Below are 25029 nucleotides of genomic sequence, written 5' to 3'. Positions count from 1 at the left end.
TCATTGTCCTGGGGTCCTGGGATCCAGCCCTGCACTGGGCTCCCTGCTCAGCAGGGGGCGCCTGCTTCTCCCTCCCCCACTTCCCCCTGCTTGTGTTCCCTCTCTAGCTGTGTCTCTCTCTCAAAAAAAAAAAAAAGACATCTTTAAATAAATAAATAAATAAAACAGGGTCTCAGTACTGCATTCAGGAGAGTCTCAGAGAGAGTCCGAGAGAGGGAGGGAAGGCACTTGAAAATCCAACCCCGGCTTGAATATATTCCGGAAAATTATAAAGCTCCACTGCAGTATATTTTGGAAAGAAGAACTAGAGAACCCTCTGCACACGTGCAAAACAATCACCTAAATAGGAAATAAATTTTGTATTAAAATATCCCCTATTTTAAATAAGTTCTGGGATGTTAAAACTGGAAAAGTGGCCCAAGTTAAAATACTTATCTTCTTGGAAAATCATTGAATATTTAAATATACAGCAATCAAATATTTTCTCTCAAAATCCAAATGGAATTATTAAGTACTATATGTAGCATTATATCATGAAATGGGATTAATTCTAGCTAGATTTAACAACACATATTAATGGCATACATATACATGAAATACTGGCAGGACACCCCACACACACACACAAAAAAAATAAATTATTAAATTGATAAATAAGACATTCATCTTGATAAATAAGGTAATTCAATGTATGAAATGTATGCTAGAATTTTAGCACAAAAAAAGTGCAGACTCAATTTTCCCCTATTCCTGCCTCATAAACACAATTATAAATCCTGGAAAGGGCAAAGGGGCAATCATCAGTGAATACTAAAAGGTGGTAAGAGGAGGAAGCCTCTCTGTGATCCTGGGTCTGAAGGGAAAAAACAGCAGTAGGGTGTCTTACGTCTTCCAACCCCACAGAAGAATGCCACCCAGAACTGTTGTTTCCGACATATAACCCTGATAACAGAAGGCACCTGAGGAGGCTGATTTCTCCCCTGAGTCAAACAGAAGTCCCTCTGATAATAACAGATAAGCAGATAACCCTGACAAGGGGGATTGCTAATGGGAGCTCTGGTTCTTCACAGAGTGTTAGATTCCCCTTTTCCACTAAGAGCCACTGAGGCAGGTGACCAGCAATGCTGGAGAGACCCGACAACCTCCAGTCTAGTCCACGAAGCTTCTTTGACTTAATGGTCTTTAGATTCTCCATCCCTGTTCAAGGACACTAGGGAAGTCAGAGGTCACCAGTAGGAGCATTTCACCACAAAACTCCCCCATCAAGAGACACTTAGCAGAGTGTTAAGGGTTAGGGAAAACTCATTTTGCCCTCATAGCCAGTGCCATCTAGGACAAATAGGCACCCTGGTGACTCCACACTAACTAACAGAATACCACAAAGGTACTGAACATTTACTACCCACTTGAACCAGAGGCCATAACAGTAAGCTAAGACCCACTTGCTAAACCTAAACCGAGTGATGGTCTGTTGAAACAGAACACTAAAGTAAGACTCAAAGGCTCCTATAATAATTAGGGAAAAAAATGTCTAGAAAAGAATAGAAACTAACCCACTATACAAAGATCCAAGAAAATCACAACTTGAATGATCAATGACAACAAATGATGCCAACACCATGATGAACTGATAGCTGGAAATATCTGACAAGGATTTTAAAGTAGCTTTTGTGAAAATGCTTCAGTAATAAATTAAAAATTATCTTGAAACCAGATAGAGAAAGATAGATAATCTCAGCAAAGAAGCTATTAAAAAGTAGCCAAAAGAAAATTGTAAAATAGAAAAATACAATACTACGAAAAATGCTAGATTGGCTTACTAGTAGAGTCAGAAGACAGAGGATCGAGTCAGTTCACTCGAGGGCAAAATAAGCAAACTTACCCAATGTAATCTACCATATCAATCAGTTAAAGAAGAAGAAAAAAACCATGGTCGTATCAGTCAATGCAGAAAGATATCCAGGAAGCTACAATGTCTACTCATGATAAAAACTCTCAGCAAGTGAGAAGTAGAGAGGGATTAACTACCTGTGATGAATACCTTCAATAATAAACCTACAAGCGTCATCATCCTAATAATGAAGAGCTGATTTCTTTTCCCATAAGATTAGAAACATGGTAAATGTCATCTCTCACCTCCCTCTCTCTCTCTCTCTCTCTCTCTCTCTCTTTTAATATTTTGTTTATTTACTTGTTAGAGAGAAAGAGAGAGCACACAAGCAGGGGGAAGGGCAGACAGAGGGAGAAGCAGGCTCCCCTCTGAGCAAGAAGCCCAATGTGGGACTTGATCCCAAGACCCTGGGATCATGATCTGAGACACAAAGACAGATGCTTAGCCAGCTAAGCCACCCAGGTATTCTAATTTTTCACCACTCTTATTCATCCTAGTACTGTAAATCCTAGCTAGTACAGCAAGAAGGCAAGCAAAGGAAATAAAAATGCATACAGGTTAAAGGGTAGAGTTAACATTCTTCTATTTGTAGAGAACATCATTATCCAGGCATAAAACCTACAAAACAAATCAAAAAATTAAAAACTCTTAGAACTAATAAGTGAGATCAACAAGGTGGCAGGATAGGACGTGAATAACAATAAATTAATAGTAACAATGAACATGCAGAAACTAAAATTAAAATAGAACACCTTTTACAATCACCCTAAAGAAAGTCATAAACCGGGGTGCCTGGGTGGCTCAGTGGGTTAAGCCTCTGCCTTCGGCTCAGGTCATGATCCCAGGGTCTTGGGATCGAGCCCTGCATCAGGCTCTCTGCTCAGCAGGGAGCCTGCTTCCTCCTCTCTCTCTGCCTGCCTCTCTGCATACTTGTGATCTCTGTCAGATAAATAAAGAAAGAATCTTTAAAAAAAAAAGAAAAAAAAAAGTCATAAACCTAAAAATGGTATAGTAATAAAACATGTATGGGATGTTTTACGCAATTCATGCTGAAAACTGTAAAATGCTGATGAAAGAAATTAAAGAATAAATAAAGATATAATGTTCATATCATGAACTGGAAGACTGAAACAGTAAAATGTCAATTTTTCTAAAAGTTACCTATCACTTTAATGCAATGTCTATCAGAACTCCAGCAATATACTTTATAGATACAAATAATTTTATTCTAAGATTTCTATTGGAAGACACAGTTCCTAAGTTAGTTAAACTAAACTATAGATCAGTGGAATATAATAGATGACCCAGAAATAGACTCACACAAGTATGCTCAACTGAATTTTAATAAAGGTACAAAACCAATTCAGAGGAGGAAGAATAGCCTTTTTGAGAAATTCTATACAAAATTTATCTCAAATTGCACTGTAGACATAAATGTTAAACCTAAAAGTATGAAACTTTGCGGGAGTGGGTGGAGAAATTCTTGGTACCTAATAATACTAGGAGAGGATTCTTAGATTTGGCCCCCACAGCATAATGCATAAAAGGAAATTTTAACTAAGTAGTTGGATCTTACTGAAATTAAAAAGTTTTTCTCCATGAAAGCCTATGTGAGGAGAATTACAAGATAATGTAATTGTTCCCTAAAGACTAGAAGCATTTGCCAACTACATACCCAACAAACGTGTCTAGAATATATAAAGAACTCTCAAATCTGAATAATTAAAAATATATATATATATATAGAAAATGAACAAAAGACTTACACAGCCATTTTACTAAAGACACAGATTGCAAATAAGCACATAGAAAGTTGTTAAATATCACTAACCATCAGGAAAATGAAAGTTTAACCACAGGGGATCAGAATGGTTAAAAAAAAAACAAAAAAACAAAAAACTGGGGAAGGCATGAAGAATTGGGTCACTTGTATACTGCCGATATCACAACCACAAATATCACAACCACTCTAAAAATAACACTTTGACAGTTCCTTAAACAAATAAACATGCTATCCCGATGTAACACATCAATTACAAACTCTGGAATTTATCCACAAAGAATGACAATTTATGTTCATACAAACACCTATAAATGATTGTTTATAGCAGCTTTGCTGGTAATAGCTCCAAAGTAGAATCAGTCTAGATGTCCTTTGACAGATGACTGGTGAATTGATAACATGTTATAAGCCCAGCAAGGAGCTTATACAGCAGTGAGAAGCAATAGACCTGCCAATTGAGTGAATCTCCGAAGACTTACATCTAGTGAACAGCAGTCAATCCCAAAAGGTTGTATGTTATATACTTCCATTTCCATTGCACTTTAAAAATGGCAATACTGTAGAAAAGAAGAACAGATTCATGCTTGCCAGGGTTTAGTGATGGTAGGAGGGTAAGGGGATATAGGGGAGGTGGCAGGAGGAAAATCACTGTGGTTATGGCAGGGCAACATGATGGACCCTTGCGGTGCTGGGTTCCTTCAGCTGGGTGAATGTGCCGGTGTGGACACAGGGACCTACACTGGTGAATAATGTTCTTATAGAACTTAAGACAAACAGATGCAAATAAATGATTATAAGGAGGCTTGGGGAAGTTTGAATAAAACTGGTGGATTGTATTAGGGTCAATAACCTGGTTGTGATAATACACTGTAGCTTTACAAACGATTGGGAGATATTGGGCAGAATTTATATCTCTCTGTATTGATTCTTACAAATATATGGAAAGCTATGATTACCTCAAATTTTTAATTAAAAGAGTGTACCTTGTTGAAAAAAGAAAATACTATGATGAATTCTCAGAACTTCAGAAATACTCATAGCAGATAATTATCTTTTTTGTTAACTGGGTTGGGGATGGGACAGAAACAAAATGAGCCTCTGCTTACTAGCATGAATAAATAAAATTTATTTCTTCACCTTAAGACATGTGTTAAAGCCAGTTCAGAACTATCTAGAGATTATATTTGTCCCATGTTTTTATCAGAATTGAGTATATACTAATTAATTTCCCCTCATTCCAAAACCAATGGATATATCTTAGTGTCTTTTAAAGCTATACTTTTCTTCTAATCTTTAATTACAGATGTTGATTAAATTCTATAATTTGGATGTTTAAATACATTACAAAGCATATATGATATGATACAACATCTTAAGGAATTATGAAAAAGGAATAGAATATAGAAAAATTATATAGTATATGTGAATACAACTATTTACTGCTGTGAAAATGTATGAAAGCACCTTCATTGCTTCATTACTATGCCAGGAGATTTTATTTCCTATTGTCTAAGATCTAAGAAAATGAAAAACAATGAAGTCAACATGTTGGTTAAAATTGGTGACTATGCAGTTGGTTCTGATCAAAATGCTAATACCACATAGTATCACACAGTATCTTTCACCTTTGTATAGCCCCAATATTAACACATGTAAAGTTTGCAAACTGTCTATAATTTTCAAGAAACATTATAATATAAGTCACATTTTCTTTTATGTGAAGTTCCCTTAAGTCTTTCTGCTCAAGATGGTAGTTTCAACACAAACTTTTTTTCTTCTCCTTAAAGACTCATTAAACTCTAAAAAATATTTAAAATATTTAAACACTATGCAAAGTAGTTTCTTAGGTTTTCTCTAAACACAAAAGACATTTCATACGTTCTTAGGGTAAATTTCAAATGAAATAATGATGACTGACATATAAGGACAAAGGAAAGTATATTTTTAAAAATGTATAGGACTGTGCTATGCCTATCTTACATACTTACTGAAAAGCCTAGGAGACTAAAATGCCAAGCATAATGGAGGGTGGGGGTGAAATGTTCTAAATCATAAAGGTTAATGGAAAAATTATAGAAAAAGTACTTGATGTCTCCATGCAGAATACTCAGCAGCCACTCATATACCTCTCTCAACAATAGTGAATATTCTCGGAAAATGGAAAGTAAACATTTATAAGAAAAATGTAAATTGCAATGTCTTGGAGAACTAACAGGGAAGCTAGTGATAAAAGGAGTCCAAATATAAGACAAAGATAAGACAAAGACTGTCTTATCTTTCAATGCCTTCCAAAGCCAATGGTAGGATTTTCTATATCCTAATCCTAAAAAAGTGGGAAATAATGGTAGTCTTTCTATGGGTAAGAAGAGAAGATGTAAACATGTCAGTTTTTATATACATTAAAAAGATAACCAAAGAAAAAAATTAAAAATTAATGATAAGACAATGTAGGAAGAAGGAAGAAAGAGATAGGATTAGTAAACCAGTAGATTCTTCATATAACACAGCAGGCAATTAAAATAAAGTCCAGTCATGTTAAAATATAAGAACTAAAATATTGCAAATCAGTTTTTATCTGTAAAGAAGGCTGTGAGTAGGGAATAGTAAGGAAAAGAAATACCAATTTTGTTAAAACTGCTTTTGTACTACTTGACATTTCTCCCTAGGTGCATTACTATATCAATAAAAATGAAAATCAACCTAATAAAATAATAAGGTGACATGAAAATATCTACACAGAGAAAAAATACATGATGACATTTAATCACATGTTTTTCAAAGAGAAAAAATAATTTCATATAGATGTTCTAGCATTATTCAATACTATTTAAGACACGGAACACGTATATACTACATTACAATAACCATCATTTTACAGATGTCAGTTAGTAAATCAAAGTGACAATTTCCAACACCATTAAAGATTCTTGTCATTTTGTTCAAGGTATCCTTGGGTATCATTAGCAAACTGAGCCTACAAACCAGCAGTTCTGAATGATATAAAATTTAGGACCATTTTGGTAACTTTAAAATATACTGATATCAGGTTCTATTTCTCAGACTCCCTGACTTAATTAACCTGATGTGCAGTCTAGGCTTGAAGATTTTTAAAAATGTCCACCTGATCTGAATATCCAGACAAAGTTGAAAATTACAGTTATGTACCTTACTGCTATTTGTGCCTAGTAATATATACCAGATCAAAGCTTTGTTTTGAATACATGGTTTAAATACAGCATATACTTATCTTTTTATTATTTTTAACATTTCTTACAGACACCGAGGAGAATGCAGCTGCAAAGCATGGAATAGAAATTACTTAGATGCCAATTAACAGCTCTTCAGAAAGAGTCTTTAGTTTCCCATAGCTGCACATTGGCACTCCTCGCCCCAGAAACATAAATATTTACTTAGTGTTGCTTGGTAGATAATTGATACGTGATTAAACATTATTTTACTGTTCTTCATCTCAATATTTATAAAAAATAGTGATAAATCTGAAACCCCCTCATGGTCAATTTAATTCAATGGAACAGTAGTAACAGGGTTCAAAGAACAAGACTAATAATGGCAATGCTAGAAGGAAGGGGAAAAAAAGAGCATAAACTCATAACATAAGTCATATAAAAGAAAGGAGAGTAATTCCAAGTAAAATATGTATAGGTCTCTCTTACTGCATTTCCTTTCTGCTTAGAGTCTCCTTATTTTAATTAAAAGTAGTTTATATTACCTTGAATACTACAGATGTGTTTAATACTTTCCATAACTTTGATATAACAACACAAAGAACCCATGCATGCGAAGCAGCTAATGAACTGAACAAGCAATTACCAAGCAGACAAGATGTTCCAGAACAAGTTTATGAATCATTACGCTGAGCATGTATAGAGGCATATATATAATGAAATAAAATCCCTTTCTTCAAAAAAGTCAGTGGACATCCTCAAAATGAGTTCAGAAAAAGGATAGTGAACTCTATTCTGAGTTTTTTTTTAATAAGGTGAATTATATTTATCTTGAAGACACAATGCATAAAATAATGAAGTAAAACAGGTCAAATACATTAAATTTTTCTATACAGTTGGGAATTATATTAAACTATATGCAACTGTGTATTTTTTGGACCCCCTGCTTATTTTTGAAGAATCGACACCCCATTGTGAGATTTTTTTTTTTTTTTCCATTGTGAGATTTTTGATGGAAGAGAGAATCCCATTTCAGTTATGGAAACAACAGGAGCCAGACTGTATCTCTCTACTTGGTGCAGCCAGACTACCGGCACATGACTTAGACTGGGCTAACACATGCTCTTATCTAGAGCTTTAAAACGTCACCAAGTGACAAAAAGACCAAAGGGCAGATCAGATGTTATCTGTGATTGTGTTATCAAGAAGACAGAGACAGGGCACCTAGGTGCAGTCAGCTGGTTAAGCATCTGCCCTGGGCTCACGTCATGATTCCATGGTCCTGGGCTGGAGTCCTGCATCCGGCTCCCTGCTCCTTGGGGGGACTGCTTCTCCCTATGTCCCTCACCCTTGTTCGTGCTATCTCCCTCTCTCCTGCTCTCTCTAAAATAAGTAAATAAAATATTAAAAGTAAATAAAATCTTAAAAAAAAAAGAACACAGAGACAATAGCAATGCAAATCTAGAGGTAGAAATATCATCAGTGGCAACGTTCTGACTTAGTTGTTTCTGGGAATCAGCTTGGCTGCATTTACAACCACTCAGCCTCCCTTGGTTCCTGCTTTACTTCAACACTGACTCACGAGCCTTCCTGCCAATTCTAGTGATTTATCCAATACTCATTTGGAAAGTTACTTTTATCTTTAAATTACTCAGAGTAAGATTTTGCTGCAGTCAAGAAGGTGATTTTCTAAATCAAGCAAGCCCCACTGCAACCACACACAAACAAATCAATTGAACGGTAACAACGTATGCTACTTGAAATCAAGAAAAAGAAAATCAGGTTTGACCTTTCCAGTCTTCAGAACTTTTTTATGCATTGGAGTCAGGCTATTAAATCCATTGTTTTTAATTTCATTCTCTATGGCTGTAATTTTATGTGGCTTTCATAGACTCATACTTTTGTGTGTATATTATTTGAGTATGAGGTTAGGTTTCCTTTCTGGGTAGTCTAAACCTGCACTCTTCAATATTGTAGCCAGTAGCTACCAGTAGCTATTTAAATTTAAATTAATAAAATGTAAACATTCAGTCCCCTAATTGCACTAGCCACATTTATTTCTTTGTAAGACTTATTTATTTATTTGACAGAGAGGAAGAGAGTGCTTGCACACACAAGTGGGAGAAGGGGCCAAGAGACAGGGAGAATACTGAAGCAAACTCCCTACTGAGTGCAGAGCCCCACCCTGGGCTTGATGCCAGGACCCTGAGATCATGACCTGACCCATAATCAAGAGTCTATTACTTGACCAACTTAGCCACCCAGGTATCCCTACCCTAGCCACATATAAAATGTCTGATAGCCACATATGGCTAGTAGCTACCATAATGGACAGTACAGATATAAAACACGACCAAAACTGTAGAAAGTTCTACTGGACAGCATTTTTGTAGAAACACATGATAATTCAACCTTTTTACTTATTTATTTATTTATTTTTAAAAAGAGTTTATTTTTTCATTTGACAGAGAGAGAGCACAAACAGGGGAGCAGCAGAGAGAGAGGGAAAGGAATGAGCAGGCTCCCTGCTGATGCAGGGTTCAATCCCAGGAGCCCAGAATAATGACCTGAGCAGAAGGCATACAACCAACTCTGCCTCCCAAGTGCCCCCAATTCAACCTTTTTAATGGTTAAATCAGAAATGCAGACTTAAGTTACTTGGCAGAGGTTGACAGTCATTAGTTCAGCCTGGTGCTTGAACAATGGGCCAATAAAGCTCAAGGAAAGGATGGATATTTTCCTATAAAATGAATTGATCTTATCTTATATTTTCATATCTTATTTTGTTTCTATTTGTTAACCAGTGTAGATTTTTTTCAACCAAAGGACTCTGATTGCTAGAGAAACTTGTTCCTAGAAAGGGGAGGTTTTAAAAGATAGACCCTAAAACGTGGAATTGAAAAATATCTGGGCACTTAAAATCTCTCTATATCTAGCTGCAAGCAAGGAAATCCTTTTTATAAAACAGAGCAAAGAAACTGAACTGTCGCTTGCAAATCTTGGGTCTTGGACTTCACATATTTTATGAGTTTGCAGCTTTAGGGAATTGGTTAGAATCCTAATCACATCATTTGTATTTCTGATTCTGCCTGTGCCTGAAGACTGTTCTGTTCTTCAGATATGCAAACTGGCAAATTACTTCCCATTGTTAAACTAGTTTCACAGAGTTTCCTTCAACAACCAGCAGGGAATTACTGACCAATACAAACATAGTGTCAATCAGTAAGGTAGATTCAAAGAGTTCAGGATTAGTAGCAGGCGGAGGAATATGTAAATGTTTACCTGCTCTAGACAACTAATGGCTAGCGGGCAACGGATAAAGGGCAGAAAGACAGCAATAGGTACTACAAGTAAAGTAACTAAATAATCCACACATTCCCCTTAAATATAACCTTCTTCCTCTATGACTGCTCAAGACTCTACAGTACGGGTCAGCCCCTTAGGCACAGCTAATGCTATTAAGGAAAAAATAACCTCATCTGTTAAAAAAAAGTTTTTAAAAAAATCCAGTTATTTTTTTCTCCGTTTAAAAATGTTTCATAGTTCCTGTTTTTCTGTTTTGTTTTGTTTTAAGATTTATTTATTACTGAGAGAATAAGAGCAGGAGGAGGGGAAGAGAGAGAGAATCTTTGAGCAGACTTCCCATTGAGTATGGGGCTCAATCCCAGGACCCTGATATCATGACCCTGAGATCAGGACCTGAGCCTAAGCCAAAATCAAGAGTCAGATGCTTAACCAACTGAGCCACCCATGTGTCCCCATGGTTATGTTTTTAAAATCACTTCCTTGAGGTATAAATCACATACAAAAAGATGTACATATTTAATATATACAACTTGATGAGTCTGGAGATAAGTATACATCTGTGAAACCATCACCACAATCTAGTCACCATGAAAAGTTTCCTCCTGCCCTCCTCAGTAGTAGCAGTGGTGGTAGTGGTGGTGGTAAGAACACTTAAGATGAAATCTACCCCTAACACAACTTTTAAGTAGATAATACAGTGTTATTTTATCCTCACTGAAGCATCAAAGTTCATTGTCCACTTCCTCCTCCTTGAGACATTCTCCTTCCTCATCTACTATGATTCCTTCCACCACTTAAACTCCAGTGTCTCCCATTTCTGCATTTATCCAACATCCATTGACTCTGTGCCTGTGTACCTGTGGGCCCGCAAAGCACCCTGGACACACCCAGTTCAAACCTAACTGTACCACTTTCACAACCAGACAGGATCCTCCTCTTTTACTCTTTACTACCACAATATGCTAAGTTTGCCAACCATCTTCAAAAGGTTTTGCTTCCATTTCTCACTCTTCGTCAAGATGATATCTTATCAATTCTACATCCTAACACACTGTTTGGTTGATTTCTTCTTCTGAAATTGTTATTATCAAATTTAAGTTTAGATTTGGACATTGGTAAAGCATCTTTTCTGCCTCCAAACTCATTCTAAATGTCTCCTATCACTTCCCACTTGCAAACCCTTCCATTCATTCATGAACACTTCTGGATAGTCTCCTTTGCGTCTCCTCCTGGGTCAGGTCATCTGGGACCCATCATCCTCTCTAGCTTCACCTCACTCCGTCTTCTCAACATTTCCTCAGCGCTCCAGCTACTGTTCTTACACATTTTTGAATGTTATTTCTGCACCTTTGTTATGTTGCTCCTAAAATTCCATTGTAGCTCTCTGAACCAATAGACTCTGTCTCGTTTTCTATAAATAGCAAAATACTAGTTCAAGCCAATTTAAGAGAATTTATTTAAGTATGTCACATCTCCTCTTGTACTATCAACCCTTGTCCTTAACACTGTTATTGTACCATTAGCGATGGGATGGGATCATTTGTCCTTGAATTTGCCTCCTGTTCATTAGTTTCATTAATGACCGGGACTGGGTATTTCATTAGCATAACCTCCACATCTAGTACAGAGTGTGGCATACTGTGGTTTCTTAAAGCCATTGAGCTCATGCTGAAGCAGTGAATTTTGAAGTGAATAGAATCCCTGCAATCATTTCCTTCATCTGCCTTATTCATGTGCATAATAAAACTCCATTTGGAAATTCGGACTTACCAAGGTTAAACAATTACATAGTAGAAAAATCAAGGCTACCTATCTGATGTGACTTCCACCACTGTTACTTATATATATGTCTCAAGTCTTCTCCTGAGTCCAAAGTGCATTATACAGTCCATGAATCCATTATCCCTTGAGTCGTTATGGAAATGTAAGTAAGCAAACTACACTCTATTTCTTTCAGTTTCTATATTAGCTCCTTTACAGAAATTAAACTACTTTTGATTTTCCTGAGCTTCTTCCCTGCAATTCAGTTGTTCATAGAGCAAAGTGATTGCCCAATAATAAAAACAATGATGCCATGTAATTTTCTTCTTAAAAGTCAACAATGTCTCCCTATTTCTCTAAATATGAATTATAGGTACTTGGGTCTTTCTTTGAACCTCAAATCCAAAGAGTCCCTTCCATGCCAGGATCTTTACATGTGTTACTCCTTCATCATGGACTGGTCTTCATTCCCAGGAGTCATGAGCATACCACTAATGTGGACTAATTAGCTCCTATTCACTTTTAGATAACAGCCTGACTATTCTTTCCTCAGAGAGTTCTGTTATCACCAGTCTAAGGTTTACACTACAGAGAGCACATTTTTTTCCTACAATCCTCATCATGGTTCTTAATTAAATGTGTCTTTGTGTGAAAGTCGGTTTAATGTCAATGTCTTCTAATATATTTCCTTTGTTTGTAATCATATAATCAATACCTAGGGTAATGACCAGAGCAAAGAAAGAACTCAATAAATTTTGAATGAATGAATATATCTTAAGCAGTCTTCAATGTTTATTAAAACAAGCTCACCTGTAATCAAAGTATAGTTCTGAACAATGCAAACCGAAGGCTATGATTAAGTTAGTATAGTTTAGTTTTGTTTTATATTTTGTAGTATTTTTTAGTGTAGAAAATGACCTCATACCATATATAGTTTTAATTTCTATGAATACAGTTACAAATCATATATAGGAAAAATAAATATCCTACAGGAAAGAAATTGATTACCGTTCATTCTAATTCTTAAAATGAATGCTTAGTATCTTCTTTATGAATTTTCAAAACAAAAATGAAAACCTGGATGAAGACCCTGTGGCTCAACGTTCAAATTAAATACTTTTATTATGTGAGATCCAGTGCAATGCAGTGTTCAAAATCAGTTGAACTTGAATCAGTGTTCAAAATCAATTGTTCAAAATCATTTCATTGAATTAAAATCAATGAACTACTGAAAAAGGTATCTTGAGAATAATCTAATACCTATGTCGAAAATTATTCATTTCCTTAGGAAAAATACATGTTGAACTAAATCAGACTTTAATTAGTTAAGAAGTGAGATAAGGTTTTCGGAATGTATATTTCTACTCTTTGATATTTTGGAAACATTTAGATTAATCTCTACTTTTGCATGAAAATATTGAAGCATGGTAAAACTAATACTATTATTTATATCCGGAAGAGATACTAAGAAGATTATCTAATCCAAATATTGTTTCTGTATAAAGAAAAACTAGAGGCAAGATATGACCAATAAAATGCCAGACAAAGCTAAAGAAGATTTGTATCTTACTATAAATGGTCAAAATGATGTATAGAAATTAAACACTGAAGAATTATATGAGTGAGCTAAAAACAATGAAAGACAATTCCCAGGAGAAAAGGGAAGGAGAGAGAACTTAATACCAGGTGGCTTTCCATTGATATTTCTCAAGCTATATTTTGGAGGAAGCCAACCAAAATCCTTATTCCCACTATGTATACTATTGAGTACAAATGAATTGTAAAATTTTTAAAGGCATACTGGGATCATATCTCCATAACAGATAGTGACTAAACAAAAGAATTATGAAAACACATCAAGCACAAACACAGATTAGAAAATTTGAACAAGATTGTTAATTAGTGGTTTGCAATAATTAAAATCCTAAGAGAAGAAACAGAAATAAAAATGAAAGAACAGGTCATTACATAAAGAGGAAAAATGGAACCAAATACAATTAGAAATTTTAAAATATAATCAAATTAATATTCACGTGTAAGTCAAAGAACATACTAAACATTCAACTTAGAGGATTTATATACTAGAAATAAATTTGACAGAAATTATATCAAACAGAAATTTCAGAATGAAATAACTGAGGAAATTAAAAATTGCAAAGAAACAACATATACTGACATTTTATAATTAAATATAAAAATCTCAATAATTATATAGGTACTGATTCTACACTGCTATGGGTTGAATTTTGTACCAGCAAAATTCAAAGGTTAAAGGTCTAACCTCCTCTAACCTTTTTTTAGAAATAGCTCTTTACAGAGCTAATTAAGTAAAAGTGAGGTCGTTAAGTGGACTCTAATCTGACTGATGTTCTTATGAAAAGGGGAGATTTGGACACAGAGATGCAGATACATGAAGAATACCATGTAAACATAAAGATAGCTATCTACAAGCTAAGGAGAATGCCATCAAAAAAGTCTTCCCTTGGAAACCCCAAGAGGAATCAACTCTGCCAACATCTTGATTTCAGACTTCTAGCCTCTAGGATGGTGAGACAATAACTTCTTGTTGTTTAAACCACTAGGTTTATAGTACTGTGTAATGGCAACCCTATTTACTTAATATACAGACTGAAAGAAATTAAATGTCTGATAAAGGAAAATAATAAAAGCTTAGATACTTAGTACATCTACAGGCCATAAAGAAAACAACAATAATCCTGAAATCAACCTAAGCAAAAGAGGATATTAAAAAATGAAATCACAACAGATTTCCCATCAAAAATTGAATTCACCATATAATATATCTTTAATAAAACAATAATGGAAAAACTCATCATAGAATCCCATACACACACACACACACACGAATGATACAGTTTAAAAAAAAAAGGTTTTACTACTCACACGCAAAATGGCAAAATAGAAGTTAAATAAAGGATTGCATATAAGCAATAAAAAAAATCAAACCAAAAAGAAAGAAGGGTAGAAGCGATGGAAAACATAGATATTGGTAAATCTGAATAAATTCAAGGAAAATCTAACGTTTAAATAATTTGAATCATGAAATATTTGGAAAGTACTTTCTAATGAGGAATAAGATATTTGACAAATATAAAAGTTGAAAGCAAAGAGGGTTTAAATATCCTAAGTTATCTTTATTGTTTAGGATTACTGTAAAGGTATTTATTTGAACTTTATAAAGCATATCAGTTAACCAAAAAATCCTAGATGAGAGCCCAGGCAGTAATTTCTCTGAAATTTGCCAGGGCAACATTTTTTTTTTCTTTTTTCTTTAGAGAGTGAGTGGAAGGTGGGAGTGAGGGGGAGAGAGACATTTTTTTTTTCTTAAGATTGCATTTATTTATTTGACAGAGAGAGAGATAGATCACAAGTAGGCAGAGAGGCAGGCAGAGACAGAGAGGGAAACAGGCTCCCTGCTGAGCAGAGAGCCTGATGAGGGGCTCGATCTCAGGACCCAGAGACCATGACCTGAGCTGAAGGCAGAGGCTTAACCCACTGAGCCACTCAGGCACCCCGGGAAAGAGAGAATCTTAAGCAGGCTTCACGTCCAGCACAGAGCCCAACGTGGCTTGATATGATGACCCTGAAATCATAACCTGAGCTGAAATCAAGAATGAGATGCTTAGCTGACTGAGGCACCCAGGTACCCTGATAAGAAAATTTTTCCTGATATGTCTTTTCAGGCAAGGGAAGTAAAAGCAAAAATAAACTATTTAGACTACATCAAAATGCAAAGCTTCTGCACACCAAAGAAAACAAAACTAAAAGGCAACCCACTGAATGGAAGAAGATATTTGCAAATGACATATCCAATAAAGGGTTGGTATCCAAAATATATAAACAACTTACACAAATAAACACAACTAAACATCCTAAAAACAATCCAATTAAAAATTGGCAGAAGACATTAACAGACATAGCTCCAAAGAAGAAAATACAGATGGCCAACAGCACAGGAAAAAAATGATCAACATTCTCACTATCAGAGAAATGCAAATCAAAACTGTAAGATATCACCTTATACCTATCAGAATGGCTAATATAGAAAACATAAGAAATGACAAGTGTTTGCAAGGATGTGGAGAAAAAGGAACCTTCTTGTACTGTTGGTACCAATGCAAAGTGGTGCAGCCACTGTGGAAAACAACATGAAGGTGTCTCAAAGTTAAAAACAGAGCTACCCTATGATCTTGTAATCACACTACTGAGTATTTACCCAAAGAATGCAAAAACACTATTTTGAAGGAATACATACATCCTGAGTTTATAGCAGTGTTATTTACAATAGCCAAATAAAAGAAGGAGCCCACATGTCCCTTGATTGATGAATGGATAAAGAAGTGATATATAAAACTCTATCTTATCTACATACATACAATGGAATATTACTTAGCCATAAAAAAGAATGAAATATTGCCTTTTGCAAAGACACGGATGGAGCTAGAGAATACTATGCTAAGTGAAATAAATGAGTCAGAGAAAGATAAATACATGATTTCATTCATGTGTGGAATTTAAGAAATAAAACAAAGGATGAAAGGAAAATAAAGAGAGCTAGAGACAAACCAAGAAACAGACTCTTAACTAGAGAGAACAAACTGATGACTGCTTTATTAAGAGCAGCAAACGCATAGAAAATAAGCAAGGAATTTCAGTAAAATAAAGGAGGTAAGAAATCACCTTGATAAATTTTTCAAGCAATCGAAAACCATGATGCTCAAAAGAATTAAGTGACCTCTTCTTGGTGAAGGAGGTGGATAGCCGGTTGGGTGAAGTAGATGATAGGGATTAAAGAGTTCATTTGTCATGCTGAGCACTGGGTGAGGTGTGGAATTGTTGAATCCCTATATCGTACACTTGAAACTGACACTGTTTGTTAACTGCACTGGAATTAAAATTTAAAAATCAAGTATATGAATTAAAAAGAAATGGAACACAGTTATATTTCAGAAAGAAGTACACTGAACCCCAAATCAGAGTCACATAAGAATTTCCATGGGCCATTTTCCTTTTGGGTCCCATTTTCAATTAAAATGATAAAATCTGTTTATATTTATATTGATATACAGACTAATATAATACAGCCTGAAAAATACTTATTTTTATATTTTATTCTGATTTGAAAATGCATTAAAACATTTTCTGGGCCCTTTAAGCACCATGAACCCTACTGATGATGCCAACTATAACAGACAATTTCCCCCTGGCAAAAATTTTTCTAGACATTGCCGAATCTCCCAGGGTTGAGTATCATCTCTGGGTTAGCACCGCTGATACACGCACTCACACACAAACACACACCCAGATGGATATGTTTATAGAGTAATATAAAGTTCACAATGTGAATAAATATAAATGTCATGGCCATGGCATATGTATTATGACCTTTAAAAAATTGTCAGTGTAGCATTAGGAAATGCATTAATTAACTTAAACATTTTAAAGTTATATTTAAATACAAAAATGCCACATATTCTCTAAAAATGTAATTAACCTTAATGAAATCTGATTTGTTCAAAAAAAGATTCTAAATCTCTACAAATTAAATGAAATGCATACCAAATCAAAATCCTCTTTTATGCATCTAATTTATAGTACTGGATCTAAATAGTTAAATCTCCGTGATAATTATTTGAAAAGTTCCATTTCCATATAGAACCATGTGTCATAATTTCACACGACATCATGTCATCACATTGTCATCTGTACAAAATTCAAATGCCATGTTTTGATACATGAAGTTTTCCATTTCAAAGAAGTTATGATAAAACGCTCATAAAATTATCATTTTGACAATATTAGATGACAATTGGGACCTTTCCCTGCTGCACACTTAATTTTTAATTCAGAGCTCATAATGACATTAAAGATATCATACATTCTTTTCTGAAAGCTTAAACCTTCCCTATCCTTTCTCCATGATTTATTCTCTTTTTAACCTCAAAATCATTTATTTAATTAGAAACTAATGCACATCATATTAAAAGAGTTTTGAAGGTTCTCTTTTACAGAAAGAAAATAATATAGAATAATGGCAGTAATAGTGATGATGAGAGAAGAATTTCATGCACTGTTTACTAGAAATTGATCCCCATTAAAGAATTAGATACCTTACAGTTCCTTCTTTGGCAGAGCCATAACTAATCCCATGAGCAAGAAGAGGTGGCTTAACTGTTCTGAGCATTGGTACTTCCTATTACTTGAAAAATTTGGCAAGATGATTTCTTAGGTCCCTTGTTTTACTAAAATTCCTTGCTTATCTTCTATGTTTTTTTGTTTTTACTAAAACAATTTGAGAATAATTGTGTATACTCATCTATTCAGGATAGGATGCAATTTTGGGAGGGGGAGTGGTAATATTTTAGTAACTAAACTCTTTTTTTTTTTTTTTAAAGATTTTATTTATTTATTTGAGAGAGAGAGACAGTGAGAGAGAGCATGAGCGAGGAGAAGGTCAGAGAGCGAAGCCGACTCCCCATGGAGCTGGGAGCCGGATGTGGGACTCGATCCTGGGACTCCAGGATCACGCCCTGAGCCGAAGGCAGTCGTCCAACCAACTGAGCCACCCAGGCGTCCCAGTAACTAAACTCTTAATAGATGTAAGCAATAGCTTTTTATATCTAGAAAAATTTCTAATAGTTACAAACGGAGAAGATACACTGTAAATGTAGGAAATTCATTTGCCTGTTCTGAAAAATTCTAAGTTTTCATTAACCTTTATTATTAAATATATCTTCAGTGTCAACAGAGCCCTACACCTAAACATAAAATTGTGAATAGACTAAATATCTTTGCCTAAAATGCACTGTGAAGTAGAAGCTCCTTTTTTTAGTGTCTTACTTATTATTTACGATTTTTATTCCACTCTCCTTAATTATCAAATAATGCAATGTAAAAAATATCCCCTTACAGATATTCTGGAAAAACAGTTTCCTTTATTTTTTATGTAAGACTGCCTGGCTAGTTAAAGAAGTAATCTTCTATTATATTATTCAAATGAAAATCATACATATTTACGGAGCAAAGCAGATAGCTAATCACAAGGAGTTACCACTGGAAATATATGAAACCTATTGCCAGCAGTTGTGGATTATTTTCAATGTGTATTTTTTGCATTATTTGCAATGTATATTTTTAGGTAAATTCTACCAATACATATGTTTACATATTTGCAACATGAACTAGTTAGAGTCAATACACTTTGCAATGACAACCTGAACATCTAGGGTACAATCTATTAGGAAACAGGAGACAAGGAAAACAGCCAAAAGCAAGTAGCTAAAAAACAGAAATTCATCTGTATTCTAAGTTGTAATTTCTGGTCTCTAACATAAGCATTCCCACTTTCACACCATTTTTTATTTGATAAACAATATATCCTAATATATGTGATAAATGATATATATTAAGGCCTGAAGAATGTTATTTTTATCTACTGTCACTAATTCTGAACACCAATGGCCTCACATTTCAAAAGATTCCAAGTCAAATACAAATATGGATCAGTCAAGGAGAGCCTGGGTGGCTCAGTGAGTTGAGTGTCTGCCTTTGGCTCCCATGATGATCCGGACATTCTAGAATGGAGCCTCATGCTGGGCTTCTTGCTCAGTTGGGAATCTGCTTCTCTCCCTCCATCTGCCCATCTCCCCCATGCTCTGTCACTCACTATCTCAAATTAATAAATAAATAAAATCTTTTAAAAATATATGGTTTAGTCAAAGAATGCTAGGACTTTCTTGTCTTTCTGATCCTAGCCATTCTGACAGGTGAAATGAAATATTGCCTTAACTCTGTCAGAGTGGCGGGAATCAAAAAGAAAAATAATGGCAAGCCTTGGCAAGGATTTGAAGAAAAAGGAACCCTCTTGCCCTATTGGTGGAGGTGTAAACTGATACTGTCACTGTAGAAAAGAGTATGGAGTTTCCTAAAAAAATTAAAAAATAGAATTATCATATGATCCAGTAATTGCACTAGTGGGTATTACCCAAAGAAAGCAAAACACTAATTCAAAGAGATATGTGCACCCTTATGTTTAGTCAGCATCATTTATAATAACAAGGATATGGAAACATTTCAAGTGGTTGATGGATAAATGGGTAAGGAAGATGCAGTGTGTGTGTGTGTGTGTGTGTACCCACACACACATATGAAGGAATATGATTCAGTCATAAAAAAGAATGAGCTCTTGCCATCCACAACAACTTGGGTGGACCTAGACGATACAACGTAAGTGAAATAAATAAAACAGAGAAAGACAAATACCAAACGATTTCACTCGTATATGGAATTTAAAAAACAAAACAAACAAAAAAAGAGATCACGGAACAATCAAATACAAAGAACAGACTGGTAGCCACCAGAGGAGAGGTGGGTAAGGGGATGTGTCAAATAAAGGGTATTGACAGTTCTCTTGTCAGGATGAGCACTGAGTAATGTGGAGAACCACTGAATCAGTACACTCTACAACTGAAACTAATATAACACTGTATGTTAGTTATATGTCAAAAAAGAAAACATTAGGACAAAAAAAAAACAAAGAACAAAAAAATAATAGGAATTTCTATGTTAAAATAATAAATTTTTATAAAGCAGAAATTATAAATGAAGTCCAAAGACAAATATCAACTGTTGAAAAACTATTCATAACTTATATCATTGGCAAGATATTATTATACCTACTATATAAAGAACTATTACTGATAAGTTAAAGAGTCTAACAAAAGAATTTAATATCAAAGGACATGGACAGTTAGTAAAAAAAAATTTGTATCTCTCAAATATGAATTTCACTCATTATGGGAGAAATATACATTAAAAATACACAAAGATGCTATTTTTACCTATCATATTTGCAAAATTCCAAGTTTTACAATCCCATTATTGGCATTGCTGTCAAAAAATAGTCACTTTTACATCAGGAAGAGAAGTGCAAAATACTACATTACCTATGGAGGGGGATCTAGTAATACTACCAAAATTAAAGATTTATTTATCTGAATCAGAATATCACTTTTGGAAATTTCTACCACAGACATAATATATGTTAAATATGTGTAGAAGAGCACTCATTACCTAGTTGCATGAAATAGGAATGAAACAACAACAATAAAAATTAAAACACCACACTTAAACATCCATTAAAATATCTATGAGGCAATTGTACCCCAGTGAAAATGGTGAAGTCAAAAATCTCTCCATTTGAAAATTTCAAAATTTTCAAAAATTCTCTACACCATAAAAGCAATTATGAGTGAGAATTGGTTTCAATAACTTCAAATAATTATCACAACCATTAACATGACTACAGAAGTTTATATCTCAGGGAGCACTTTTCTTGGATTAGCGTTTGATCATTACAGCAGGCACTGAGATAGATACTCTAAGTGTTAAGACGAAGTAGTCCCAGGACTTGCTTCTAAAGAATCCACAGTATACTAGGTGAGGCAGGCATCCTAACTAGGAGCTCACAAACATTTCCTGCAAATGCCATTAGTAAATATTTCAGACTTTGAGTGCCTTGCTTTCTCTGGCCGCCTCTTCATCCTACCAATGTGGCTTGAAAATAGCCATATACAATACATATATGCATAAGTGCGCCTGTATTATAAAAAACGCATTAGTCATGGAAACTGAAATTTGAATTTCATATAATTTCCATATGTCACAAAAACTATTTTTTTTAAAAAAATCAAGAATTTAGAAATGAGAACACACAACCCAAAACTTGTTTAGTATGTAGGCAGTACCAAAAATGTGCACGGGCTGAATTTGGCACACAAACTATAATCTAACTGACCCATGATCTAAGCCATAAACTAACCTTTATAGCTGAATTAGTATCAGAAATACCAAACAATATTTCCCAGTTTTACCATTAAGGACACAGAAATACAGAGAATTGAAGAACCCTCCCTCTATAATACAGATAATAAGCAGAGAAGCTATAACTCAAACCTAGCTTTTCACTTACAAATCATTGGTATCTCATGAAGGCAGTGAGTCTACTCCAATGATAGGTGGTCTTGGTGGATGGCATACATTTTAGTTGTGATAGCTTATATAAAACTATATCCTAATATGGATTGAGTTTTATAGTCTTTTAAAAATCTGTGATGTTTTTATGTATGTATATAGTAAGAGGGGAATGGAAAGAATCTATATAATCAAGTTAGAATTTCTCATAAAAAAAAAGATTAGAATAGAGGAGAAAGACCAAGTGAGTGGATAAGGTCAGATAGTGAGTAAGAGAACCACATCCTTGGGTATAACCATTATATTTGTCTACTGTTACTACAAACAATAGAGCAGATACCAGTTTCTTCAGAACCTTCACAAACATGAATAGCTTCATAGACCTCCACTCCCACGTGGTGGGTAACAAGCTTTCAACCCTATGTTCATCAGCCCTCCAGCCCAGAAAGAATGTTTGAAATTGACCTACCTTCATCATTTACCAAATGGGATGATGCAAAACGAAATGAAAGTTGTCTAATCTGTCTTTTTTGATCAAATTTTTTCACTTAGATTGAACTGACAAGAAATATACATAACAATATATATATGTATATGTATATATGTATAGTAAAATATGTTTTCCTTTGGGTATACCCCTAATGGGAGGAAATATTTTTTTCTTATTTTCCTCCTTTCAAAGGATAATAAATTATTACAGAAAAGTATTTTGAAGTTCACAAGCAAAAAACTTTCAAGTAATTCCATATATTACATTTTTATTTCAGCACATTTGTTTTCATTTACTTTGTGGAATACTTTGCAGGAAAAAAAAAAGAAAATGATAAAGATGAGTTGTTTTGTCTCATTTTAATATGCATATAAGAAAATGATTGAATGGTTTCAGATCTTTTTTTTATGTACCACATTCTGACTCTGAAGCTCCTGCTGGCTATGGAAAATACAGCTGCCACCCAGTGCCCCCCTGTTGGATGAGGGGTAAAGCAGATGGCTCGTGATCCTGAACTGCCTGCACGTGAGGGAAACACCATGGCTTGGATGGAGAACTTTTTTTTTAACTACCAACAGTACTAAAGTGAAAATAAATAGTCAAGCAGGGAGATGGAATTCACTGAGCCTGCAGTCATGGAAATTCTACTGCTGTGCTTACTGTTTCTCCCAGAGGTACTGAACTAATCTAAGTGGTTGTCTCCCACGATCCATAATTCATCAGAAGGTCTCTATACCTCCCATGCTATTCTCTACCCTGGAGCCTACATGACACATGGTTAAGCTGTCCCCTATTACTGAGCGCACAATTTCCTAATGGGTTTGATAAGCGATTAAATTGTCTTGTATTTTCAAGAGAAAGGGAAGGTGGTCTGAAGTTACTGATTATTTTATCAATTCCATTCTTTTGGAATGTTAAGAAAATCTGTACCTGTTGTGTATATTGAATGTGTATTTAAAATATATCAGCATTTGAGTGGAAATTAATTTGGGGAATGGAAAAAAATGCCCATGTGCTTTTTTTTTTTTTAATTTATTTATTTGACAGAGAGAGATCACAAGCAGGCAGAGAGAGAGAGGAGGAAGCAGGCTCCCTGCTGAGCAGAGAGCCCGATGCGGGACTCGATCCCAGGACCCTGAGATCATGACCTGAGCCGAAGGCAGCGGCTTAACCCACTGAGCCACCCAGGCGCCCTGCCCATGTGCTTTTAAAAGATGACTTAAATTCAAACACAATTTCTGTAACAATTAATAAAAATAAATCAGATGTCATGAAAAAGTGTGTTCTTTTTGCTTCATGTGCATTAGCAATAGATTAAAAACTGTAAATATCAATGTGCCAATAAATGACTTTGTGAATTCCAATATACCTTCATAGTAATAAAGGCAAAATTGCCCAATTGTGTGTTCAATTAAATATTTCCATTTTATGCAAAAGAATGTAGAGAGTAATATGCCAGTGAGGATCCAGTCCAGCATGGATGAACGAATATTTAGGGAGAGGTGACATGACTGCTAAAGTTTTGTTTTTTTTTACAGTCATTATTTTAAATCATTTAGCATAAGAAATAGTATTCCAAAGTATATTTCATTCTACTTTCCATGTCTTTTCCAAAACCAACCCAACACCACTCTCGTCTTATCCCATAATTTCTTAGAATAGGAAAAAGAATAAGAAAAACTTACTTTTCCAACATACTGAGGATCTGGTCCCATATGTTCTTCTAAAACAAAGAACTGATTCCAAACCCATCCCCTTTTGGGACGGTGGTGGACTTCGGTTTCTCCTTCAATATGTTTGGTCTGGTTTCTGGTCACCTTGATGGAGCTGTGGTGAGCAGTTCCATAACACCTCTGCACAAAACAGAGACACACTAGGACTGGACAGATGCAAGATGTGCTCGTAATTTTCATTGTAAGATAGCTTTCCTGTTCACAGTCTCCTTTCTTTTCCTTGTCAGTTACAAATGCTTAGTGCGCATTCAAGAGAGAAGCCAGAGCATCTTTTGAAAGGACAGTCCAAAGTAAATTGTTTAGCGTGTCCATGATTTAACTGCCCATCAGGGAAAGGTCAGACTATATTTACATCCTGAAACACTTGGGAGAATCAAAGCTGTAGTCGTCTGATTTCAAATCTTCACAGTAAGTGAACACGGACAATCATTTTCTACCTAATGGAAAGAGAGAAAATTATATATATTAAAAAACATGGTCACTTTAAGTATTCATTCGGAATGCAAATTATAATATTTTATAGTATGAGGCTGATAAGAATCTATACAAATTCTTTTGGAAATACATGAAAACATGTAGTCATGCATAAGCCTACATACTGCAAACATTTTTATAAGGACCTCCTTATCTGTGCTGTTTTCAATATTTAAAAACAAATTTATATAAATATATATGTTACTATTTATATCTATATATGTATATATTTGTATTTTTTTAAAGACTTCATTTATTTATTTGACAGAGATCACAAGTAGGCAGAGAGGCAGACAGAGAGAGGGGAAGGGAAGAAGGCACCCTGCTGAGCAGAGAGCCCGATGCGGGGCTCGATCCCAGGACCCTGGGATCATGACCTGAGCCATAGGCAGAGGCTTTAACCCACTGAGCCA

At 34.9% G+C, this 25029-nt stretch overlaps 1 protein-coding gene across 4 annotated transcripts in view; it reads right to left on the bottom strand.

Annotated features, from left to right (window-relative positions):
* CDH18 (cadherin 18) overlaps nucleotides 1–24567 on the bottom strand; it is a 339165-nt gene extending 314598 nt beyond the window's left edge. For all 4 annotated transcript variants that reach the window (XM_044233538.1, XM_044233545.1, XM_044233550.1 and 1 more), the window contains exon 1: nucleotides 24095–24567. In XM_044233538.1, the coding sequence (XP_044089473.1) occupies nucleotides 24095–24322 (228 nt within the window). In that variant the 5' untranslated portion in view covers nucleotides 24323–24567. The remainder of the gene's footprint in view (nucleotides 1–24094) is intronic.
* Between the last annotated feature and the right edge of the window lie 462 nt (nucleotides 24568–25029).

The sequence above is a fragment of the Neovison vison genome, chromosome 1 (assembly GCF_020171115.1).
Source record: "Neovison vison isolate M4711 chromosome 1, ASM_NN_V1, whole genome shotgun sequence".
Taxonomy (NCBI): Eukaryota; Metazoa; Chordata; class Mammalia; order Carnivora; family Mustelidae; genus Neogale; species Neogale vison.
Note: the sequence above shows the minus strand (reverse complement) of the source record. Positions and strands in the feature narration are given on the sequence as shown.